At 32.7% G+C, this 10,624-nt stretch overlaps 1 protein-coding gene across 2 annotated transcripts; it reads right to left on the bottom strand.

The window, feature by feature from the left end:
* Positions 1-2,673: 2,673 nt before the first annotated feature.
* LOC131937641 (CDK5 regulatory subunit-associated protein 3) lies at positions 2,674-10,620 on the bottom strand. 2 transcript variants are annotated; one of them, XM_059295228.1, is made up of 14 exons: positions 10,490-10,620; positions 9,660-9,749; positions 9,183-9,326; positions 8,894-8,994; positions 8,754-8,802; positions 8,454-8,542; positions 7,868-7,957; positions 7,563-7,699; positions 7,016-7,167; positions 6,617-6,744; positions 4,208-4,381; positions 3,819-4,012; positions 3,241-3,412; positions 2,674-3,087 (listed from the first exon to the last, which is right to left on the bottom strand). In XM_059295228.1, exons 2-14 carry the CDS (start codon positions 9,715-9,717, stop codon positions 3,016-3,018), a joined length of 1,560 nt encoding a protein of 519 aa, XP_059151211.1. In that variant the 5' UTR covers positions 9,718-9,749; positions 10,490-10,620; the 3' UTR covers positions 2,674-3,015. The 2 variants fall into 2 exon arrangements, with proteins under 2 accessions (XP_059151211.1, XP_059151212.1); XM_059295229.1 differs by lacking the exon at positions 10,490-10,620 and adding an exon at positions 10,379-10,463.
* Positions 10,621-10,624: the final 4 nt, after the last annotated feature.

Raw genomic sequence — 10,624 nt, 5'->3', positions numbered from 1 at the left:
TTCTAACTTGTGGAAATTATTTCAATTTTAGAAGGTTTCTATCCTAGAAAGATTTCTGTTTGTGTGAATTGTTATCCCAGATAGCCTAATTGTTGACTTTTTAAAAAATGTGTGAGTAATGTAGCTAGATCATTTCTGTTTATTTGTTACATCTTTTTGAACTGACAGTTTTGTATTAGGTTCTTAACATTGTAATTTTTTCTCTTTTGAAGTAATTTTTGTTTTAGATTTTTTTTTTGTATTTGTAATAAACTTTTTAAAAATATCTTTTTTTGTATTGTGAGTGAATTGAAATGTTTTTAAAGAAAATATAAAAAACAAGTAAAAGCAATGAGCACATTTATTACTGTATAGAGAAGAAAACCTACTTATTGAATTCAATTATTTTAACACTGCACTGAATGAAATGGCTGCTATGTTTATGGCAATACCTGAATGATCCATTGATAAAATGTCATCAATATTGGTGACTAAGTCAAGGTTAAGTTGAAGAATTAGATTTGACCACAAGACAACTACTGAAATATTTCTTGAACATTCTACCACTCACATCTATTTAGAAAATATAATTTGTACTTTTTTTCCTTTTTTTTCAAGCTTTGTAAATATTCAATACTTGTATAATTAATGGAATATAGATTAAACCAATCAGAAACTTTGTTGCATTGACAGTGGAAGTGGCCCACATCCAACTTGAGATTTCTCTCTAGGGCTCGTCAGACATGCTTTGTGTTCAGTTTTCTGATTGGTTAAACAGGTAAATCATTGGCTGTGCCTTGTTACATAATAAACATTTTTATAAAAACTTTGTATACACCTTTATATTCTCTGGCACAGTGCATGTTTTATTCAAAATATCTTCTTCATATTTGCTCATTCATTCCATATAGGTGATTAATTACCTGTTGTATTTCAAAGAGATTTGTATTGCATTATTTTGTTAATACTTTTCAAGAAAATATTACTGACATGGATGATAATATCATTATTAACCTACTGGAAAAAGTATAATTGTCTAAACTCAACCCAGCAGTCAACAAATATCTGTACATTTTCTTTTTACTGAGATTAAATTGTTTAAAAAAAATTCAATTATGTACATGAATTAAGCTGTATATTTCATTTAAAATCCTTTTTTTTTGAAGTATGAAAATACTATTGAACTTTGAGTGATTCTATAGGGAACAAATTTCAGGTATTATAGATGGTTCACAAACTTCCAGGGATGATATTGTAGTTTAAAAAAAAATGGTTTTGTATTGGAACATGATTGAAATAATTTTAAAAAAAAATCATGTTTAATTCTGTTGGTCTGGCACCTTAGCTTTAATACTATATTTCTCAGGTCTATCAATTATGGATTAATCTGTTTGTTCAAATGAAAATCACGTAATTAAATTATTGCTGTATCACCCTCTTGCAGTCACTCTGTTAAAGATCACAAAAACATCCCTTCATTTTTAGATACAAAAATCATTACAAATTTTGACTTGACTGAATCTCATGTTTAATTTCGCTGAATTGTATTTGATAAAATTATTTTTAAAAATTTGTCCCATGGTGTTTGCAGTTTGAAAAAAAAAAGTCAATTACTGAATGTGATTTAGCAATACAGAAGATATACCCTTGCAAGAGCTTTACATGTTCCCACCTATCTGTCAATTATTTATTTACTTTTAGCAACTGTTTTACAAGCATAATAACTATACAATGACAACTTCCATGAGCTACATTGTATGGTTAGTGCTGTGGTCTATATCTATACACCTTATCACATTGTAATATTTTTTAAACTTCTATTTTTTTATTCAGTTTGTATAAATGTAATGTAAAATTTAACAGGTCAAAGGTAAGATTGCTGTTAGATGATACATTCCTCTTGGGTAAAATGTGACATGTTTTTTTTTATCATTGACCACAAGGATGTTATGGTGAATGTTGTCAGATTGTAATTTATATGCGAAGAATGTTTTTCACCTGTACCACAAGGTCATGAAGTAGTTTAGTCTTAAATTGTCTTGCCTTTAGTCATTAAAGATGTACTCACCTGTTGTAAAAAAAAAAAAGTGAATTCTGGCTGAAAAAAAAATATGCACCACGCTTTATTGGTACTTTATTTTGGCAGCATCTGTTTACATCTTTTAGTTTTACCTACAGTCAGGGTGCTCAATATGTTCTGTGTCTGTAACATTTTGTTTGAAACAAATGTTTGATTATTTGCTTGTTGTAAGGATTTTTATATACCTGTAACATTTTACTTGTTGAGGATTTGTGTCCATCAAAATAAAAATAAACAATGGAATAGCATTGAACTTTTTATTTCCTGGAGGTTGTTACCTACTTAACTATTTTGAAGAATAAATAAAATAAAGAAATTTTGATGAATAAATAATAAATAAAATTTTAATGAATACATTTTTTTTTGTCTGAAAATTTAGCCCACTCCAGTACTTTTAAACATGAATAATAATAAATAACAAATATATCAATTTCAATCAGGAACATTTTACAATCAAATAATCCAACATTGGTTGCAACAATAGAAGAAACATTCTAAGCATATGACTTGAACAATGCAATGATCAGTCAGACATTGTAACTAGCATTTATTTCAACAATTTTCTCCAGCTTCTGGTTCAGGCTATAACTATTAGATTTAAATTATGTCATTTCTTTTTGGATTCTGTTTTTTAAAATTTGAGGTTGGATTCCAAGATCCAAAAGATTTCTTATTGTAGTTGTTCACAAATATGTTGCCCCAAGAGAAATCAACTCTTGCATGGATCAATAATTACTTCATTTAATTCAGAAGTAGATTGCTCTTGTTCTCCTCGTCATATGTTAAAGACTAAGAAAACAATGAAATATAAAATGTTAAGACATAAATACAACAATGTAGCAAGGTTAGCCAGCACCTGAATAATTCTTGCCAGCGCACTTTCAAAATGCCTTGTGACTGAATAGTTACATCTCTCATACTCCACATTTTTTAAAACATCATTTGACCAGTTAAACTCATATTGTGTTGATTTCTCCAATAATATTCACTTTCCTGTCTGTATATTTCTTTGATATTTCATCTTCAAGCTGGCAAAATAAAAAACAATAGATGATCTCTTTGTATTGGAGAGGTACACCAAAATGGAATCAACTGTTAAGAAAACTTTTTTTTTTAAACTTATTAAATATGAAATTATCTGATAATGTAAATAAATTTAAGATAAATGAGATTAAACACACCTGTTTTTTAAGGACTTTGGTTTGTTTTCTTAAAAGTTCCAACTGAGGCTCCAAGTCTTTCTCTTCATTAACTGCCTCAATTCTGGTCCCGGCCATCTCTTTCTCACTCTGTAACATCTTGTCTGCCAGCAGGAGTTTTTGTCTTAGGGAGTCACGCAAGCGGTCAACATATCTGGGGGTCAAGCCAAATTTTTTTAGGTCAGCATATCTGGGGGGTCAAACCACAAATTTTAGGTCAACATCTGGGGGGGGGGGTCAAACCACAAATTTTAAGTCAGCATAACTGGGGGGGGGGGTGTCAAACCACAAATTTTAGGTCAACATACCGGGGGGGGGGGGGTCAAACCACAAATTTTAGGTCAACATATCTGGGGGTCAAACACAACATTTAGGTCAACATCTGGGGGGGGAGGGGTCAAAACACAAAATTTAGGGTAACAAATATGCGTCCCAAACAACAAAACATCCCATTCCCAAAGGCTGAATCACATAAAATTCTAATCTAACTACCAAAATGCTGAGTTATCAAATATTTAAATCTTAGGATCAAAAGGTGGGGGTTATCAAATATTATTCACCTTGGGGAGTCTCTTATCAACATAAGGTGCTGCATCTGGACTGAGGTCAACTTGTCTAAGATGTCCTTAACCTTGGTCAACATGTTGGTAACCTCATTCTGGCCAAGGTGAATGTCACTAGGGGCAGATAACATGTGACTGTCACTGGCATCATGAGACAACTCATTGACTCTCTGAGTTAAAAATGCTTTAAGCTGTGAAAGAATACAACAAAATATCATTTTTAACAAAAAACGTTTTCCTAATTTTTTACTTCAAAAATTTCTAATTAAAAGCAAACCTGTTTTTTTCCACTGTGTCTGTTCTTAGCCATCACTTTACATTAAATGTATATTGTATAAGATTTGATTGTGGCTGACCACTATTAACATGTGAGGGTGAGTTCATACCTCTAGGAGATCATCGATAAAGTTATTCCTAGTCTCAGGGTTATCAATGATGCTGAGAGCATTCTTCCCAGTGGCGGTGCCAGAATCATCAGTCTGCTGTCCTGCCGCTGCTGAGGGCAGGTCCTCTACAGCTCCCCAGTCAATGGCATCAATGTCAGGGTTTTCTAAAACAACCTGGGCAATAGCAATGTCAGGGTTTTCTAAAACAACCTGGGCAATAGCAATGTCAGGGTTTTCTTAAACAACCTGGGCAATAGCAATGTCAGGGTTTTCTTAAACAACCTGGGCAATAGCAATGTCAGGGTTTTCTTAAACAACCTGGGCAATAGCAATGTCAGGGTTTTCTTAAACAACCTGGGCAATAGCAACAATGTTGGGGTTTTCTAAAACAACCTGGGTGATAGCAATGTCAGGGTTTTCTAAAACAACCTGGGTAATAGCAATGTCAGGGTTTTCTAAAACAACCTGGGCAATAGCAATGTCAGGGTTTTCTAAAACAACCTGGGTAATAGCATCCATGTCAATGTCAGGGTTTTCTTAAACAACCTGGGCAATAGCATCAATGTCAGGGTTTTCTAAAACAACCTGGGCAATAGCATCAATGTCAGGGTTTTCTAAAACAACCTGGGCAATAGCATCAATGTCAGGGTTTTCTAAAACAACCTGGGTAATAGCAATGTCAGGGTTTTCTAAAACAACCTGGGCAATAGCAGCAATGTCAGGGTTTTCTAAAACAACCTGGGTTATAGCAATGTCAGGGTTTTCTAAAACAACCTGGGCAATAGCATCAATGTCAGGGTTTTCTAAAACAACCTGGGCAATAACATCAATGTCAGGGTTTTCTAAAACAACCTGGGTAATAGTAATGTCAGGATTTTCTAAAACAACCTGGGCAATAACATCAATGTCAGGGTTTTCTAAAACAACCTGGGCAAAAGCAATGTCTGGGTTTTCTAAAACAACCTGGGTAATAGTAATGTCAGGGTTTTCTAAAACAACCTGGGCAATAGCAATGTCAGGGTTTTCTTAAACAACCTGGGCAATAGCAATGTCAGGGTTTTCTTAAACAACCTGGGCAATAGCAATGTCAGGGTTTTCTTAAACAACCTGGGCAATAGCAATGTCAGGGTTTTCTTAAACAACCTGGGCAATAGCAACAATGTCGGGGTTTTCTAAAACAACCTGGGTGATAGCAATGTCAGGGTTTTCTAAAACAACCTGGGTAATAGCAATGTCAGGGTTTTCTAAAACAACCTGGGCAATAGCAATGTCAGGGTTTTCTAAAACAACCTGGGTAATAGCATCCATGTCAATGTCAGGGTTTTCTTAAACAACCTGGGCAATAGCATCAATGTCAGGGTTTTCTAAAACAACCTGGGCAATAGCATCAATGTCAGGGTTTTCTAAAACAACCTGGGCAATAGCATCAATGTCAGGGTTTTCTAAAACAACCTGGGTAATAGCAATGTCAGGGTTTTCTAAAACAACCTGGGCAATAGCAGCAATGTCAGGGTTTTCTAAAACAACCTGGGTTATAGCAATGTCAGGGTTTTCTAAAACAACCTGGGCAATAGCATCAATGTCAGGGTTTTCTAAAACAACCTGGGCAATAACATCAATGTCAGGGTTTTCTAAAACAACCTGGGTAATAGTAATGTCAGGGTTTTCTAAAACAACCTGGGCAATAACATCAATGTCAGGGTTTTCTAAAACAACCTGGGCAAAAGCAATGTCTGGGTTTTCTAAAACAACCTGGGTAATAGTAATGTCAGGGTTTTCTAAAACAACCTGGGCAATAGCAATGTCAGGGTTTTCTAAAACAACCTGGGCAATAACATCAATGTCAGGGTTTTCTAAAACAACCTGGGCAAAAGCAATGTCTGGGTTTTCTAAAACAACCTGGGTAATAGTAATGTCAGGGTTTTCTAAAACAACCTGGGCAAAAGCAGTCTGGGTTTTCTAAAACAACCTGGGTAATAGCAATGTCAGGATTTTCTTAAACAACCTGGGCAATAGCAATGTCAGGGTTTTCTAAAACAAACAAGAGAATAGCATAAATGTCAGGGTTTTCTTAAACAACCTGGGCTATAGCAATGTCAGGGTTTTCTAAAACAACCTGGGCAATAGCAATGTCAGGGTTTTCTTAAACAACCTGGGCAATAGCAATGTCAGGGTTTTCTAAAACAACCTGGGCAATAGTAATGTCAGGGTTTTCTTAAACAACCTGGGCAATAGCATAATTGTCTGGGTTGCTTGGATAAAAAAAAAATATTTTGACATATATTGTGGAACAAAATAAACAATACTCTATCGTTAAGTTTAAAATAAAATCTTTGTCATTTACAAGTATTAACTGAAAATTAAATTATCAGAAAAAAATCATTTCAGGATTTTAAAAAGTGTCTTTACCTCTCCATCAACAGCCAACACACCCCCACTCTCCACAGTGATGTCCCCTAGATCAAAATTTACAGCATCCCCAAAATCAATAGCACTGTCTTCATCAACTGCACTCCAGTCAATGGCTCCATCAGCACCTACATGAACCAATAAAGGTGCAAATTATCCCAAATCACCACCTACATGAACCAATAAAAGAACAAATTATCTCTTCACCAACTGCACTCTGATCAATCTACTACTACACTGAATAATTGAAGTACAAGTTAGCCTACAAAGCACCTTTATGGAATAATAATAAAGTTACAAAATACCAGAAGCACTAACTATCCACCTCCATAAACCAACAGATTATCCCATAAGCCAAGAATAGACTTAACAGTAACCTAAGAACTCAAAGAAACATACCATTAGCACCAGCATCTTGTTCATCAGCTAGATCAATAGAGATATCCTGCTGATCTATTTGCTTAGGGGCTTTCCCAATTCTCCATTCATAAGTGGTGGTATTTCCCTTGCTCAGAATATGCTTTAACAGTGGTACGTTTATAGCATCATTACTGTTTCAAAAAGAGAAAAAATTGTAACGAAAAAAAGGTAAAATGCATTTTATGTTTATATATATATATATATATATATATATATATATATATATATATATATATATATATATATATATATATAACATTGGATATATTAGAAAAAGTAAAGATTCCTTTTTAGACCTAGCAATCTATTGGGCAGATGAAGTAAAGTTCATAAGAAAATATCTGAAGGTATGGTGTGGTGAGGACTATGCCCAACATAAATCAGGTACCTATCAGAGCTTTATGGACTCTGGGATGTCCTCCAGTCACAAGAGCAAACCAAGACCGACTTAATGTAACACTTTAAATATCTTTTAAAAGTTACTTTTTACTGTAGATCTTTATTTTAACCCCTATAGCCAACTTACTTGTTTGTAACAAACTTGGTAAACTTGTCATAGTACTGTACCGCATCATTCAAGGACTTGGCTGACTCAGCAAACTTGCTCAGTTCAGATGGAAGATCCTTGACAAGACTTGCCAATTCAGTTTTGATTTTCTCACCCTTCAAAAAAAATATTTAAAATACAATTTTAATTATAACTAGGTTAATTAGGTAGTAATTTTTAAATTGCATTGTGTATCATATATTTTGAACAATATATGTAGAAGTTAAGTAAAGTCCGTGTTAAAAAACTACTATAGAAATGTTTTTAAAAAAATAGTTGCACACCTCAATCCCCAACTGTTTGCAAGAAGCAGCATATTGCTTGCGCAAATCTGCAGAATTAGCTGCATATTCTTTTTCTTTTCTGGCACATTCCTGGTTTTTGAAGTTTAGTAAAAAAAATTGAAAAGTAAACAAACAAAAAATTATAAACAATTGAAATGTATCTTCTAGGACACATACCAAGTACACAACAGCGTTGGACACATTTCGACATAATATATGACACAGAATTTCAAAAGAATTAAAATTGAAACAAAACAATTATTATAAACATTTGTTAAAGTACACTACAGAATTGTACCCACCATGACGCCGTACATGACACAAGGGAATCCTGACACTATGTATAATTTAGAATGAGAATTACTGGGTAAGAATTGTCTGTGGTTTCCTTTGACAGAACACATGATCCTAACTCAGATATTAAACATTAGTTCATCGCTCTAAATTGTCGCATAGCCCTTGACCTTTAATTTTAGTTTAAGTTTCTCAGTGTCCAGGGTAGACAGTGATTATTTAGTACTTTAATTAGATAACAAGCTAAACTTAAGCTTGCAGAAGTTGAAAAGACAAAAAGACATTGGGTTACCTTCTGAGTTTGCTGGCATTTACTGATCTGTTTCTTCACAGCTGGTACCTCATAGTTCACATTACGGGTAATCAACAAAGCAGCTTCAGCTAAACATAAATCACATTTTTAGTATTTAACAACAGGTAGATAGTTTTAAAAGAAATTGCATGTTTTTTAAAGTCAGAAGTCTTGCATTAAAATCGATAGTGTGAACAGTTTGATTATACACAATTGTTTTCTCTATAGTTTTTTATGTTAAAAAAATCAATTTGTTGTGTAGCCAGGTTATATCTTAGATCCTAGTTTGATTTTATTTACCCAGGTAAGTGCCATCTTTTTCATACAACTTTATTATATCTGCCCAATTCTGAGGACAAAAAAATATTTTTGCTTAAAAAAAATTCAAGTAGGCCTATATATATAAAAGCATTCAAAAACAAGTTAAATTAAACATATACCTTCATGCTTTGAGAGGCATACTGTCCAATATAATTTTTTTTGCCTGTGTCTGTCGACTTCAAGCTTTCAAAAACTTGCTTTACATGAAAATAGTTCAGCTCTAGAAAATGAAATGTTTATTTTGAAAATTATACTTCAGTGTTTTTAAATATTTGAATAAATTTGCAGTAACATAATTTTAAATTTTAATTTTTTTAAAAACTCCAATTTAATATTTAAACACTTAAATATCAAATAAAACAACAGCTTGAATGAACAAAACCTAAAATAGATAAAAAATAAATTTACGAGGTAAGGCAAGAAGCTCTTGAATTTGCTGGTTGTTTGATTCCTCTGCCAATGAACTTTCCTTAGCTTTAGAAACTTTATCCCTGATCACAGTCAGAATGGCTTGGCATTGCTGTGTGCAATGACGTCTATTCACCAGCCAATCTAGCAAAAATATAAAGAACTAACAATCATTCATTTGACTAATTTAAAAGTTAGAACATTTAAGACCTCTATACAACTTAGTTTTGTTAAAATTATGAAACAAACAATAGTTATTCCAGAGAAAAACATCAAATGATACTGCTAAGTTTTTTTTTTAAATACAGACAGTTGATAGATGATAATGCTACAACTAAAGATATAATTTTTTTTTTAAATTTTGAAAATAAAGAGGTCATTACATTTATTCTGGCTTAAAGAGAATAAAGGAAATCCGTTTTCAGTTAAACTCTAGAAATATCTACATTTTATTGTTCAAAACTGAAATTAACTCACCTAATAATTTATTATAATGAATATCAATGGGTAAGGATTCTAAAGATTTCTGTGTCATTGTCAAGCACTGGTAGCTTTCTGTGAGTAGATCTATAACAAAATTAGCATTTTCAACTTGCAACGTATGAAAATTATGAAAAACTGGAATCACTAAATACATTGAATGAAAGAACTACATAGTCAGAAATCTAAAGTAAATGACTTGAGCACTGTAATGTGCATATTTTAACTGCCTTATTATTTTGGGAAGGTGAAGTAAAGCCCATCTTTAAGCCATGTAATTTTACGTTTTCAAGTTCAAGTCATTTACTTTAGATTTCTGACTATGTAGTTCTTTCATTCACTGTATTTAGAATCTATATAAAACATTGCTTTAGAAACATTTTCATATTTGTGCAGCACACAGTTTTTTTTGGGGGGCTATGGGAGGAAGCCAACACAAAAATAAAAATATGCTTCTGTATTATTTGTATTCATTTCAACAACATAAAGAATACAATTTTCATATAAGATCTAGATGTCTAGACCTAGTTGAGCTCTACAAGAATATGTAATTTTTATAGGATGATTAGTGCTTTTTTTTAAAACCAAAATCCCTAACAACTTCACTTGTTAAGTTGTTAATGTTATATGTTAGGCTAAAAAATTATAAAATCTTAATATTGGCAATGGGCATAGATCTAGTACTTATTTAATATTTATTAAGTCTCTTTGCCTACTCTTAGGCTAGGCAACATGTTCTGAAATTTCGCTATCGTTCACTAGAATCCAATCTAATCTAGATCTTAATATTAACATTTAAGAGTGGATTTGTTTATATTTTGTTTTACCATATGTCCCACGTATTACAAGTGGTTCACTTTTCGTTTCCTAGATGTTCCATAATTTTAATAATTTAAGTCTTAGGTAAAAAGTCGTCACGTTGAAAAAAAAATGTAAGGAATAAAATACAATAGGTTGCACAT

This window comes from Physella acuta, unplaced genomic scaffold (assembly GCF_028476545.2).
Source record: "Physella acuta isolate Inbredline_101_S28 unplaced genomic scaffold, ASM2847654v3 ptg000216l, whole genome shotgun sequence".
Classification (NCBI taxonomy): domain Eukaryota; kingdom Metazoa; phylum Mollusca; class Gastropoda; family Physidae; genus Physella; species Physella acuta.
The sequence above is the reverse complement of the archived record's forward strand: the minus strand, read 5'-3'. Positions and strand labels throughout refer to the sequence as shown.

What these genes read in the sequence shown, in the direction of transcription:
- LOC131937641 (XM_059295228.1), bottom strand. Translation starts at nt 9,717, where the DNA reads ATGACACAGAAATCTTTAGAATCCTTACCCATTGATATTCATTATAAT. An exon ending in AGAGCTTCTTGCCTTACCTC is followed by an intron (nt 8,995 to 9,182) that starts GTAAATTTATTT and finishes TTCATTTTCTAG; the next exon opens with AGCTGAACTATTTTCATGTA. An exon ending in ACAAGATGCTGGTGCTAATG is followed by an intron (nt 6,745 to 7,015) that starts GTATGTTTCTTT and finishes TGGTTCATGTAG; the next exon opens with GTGCTGATGGAGCCATTGAC.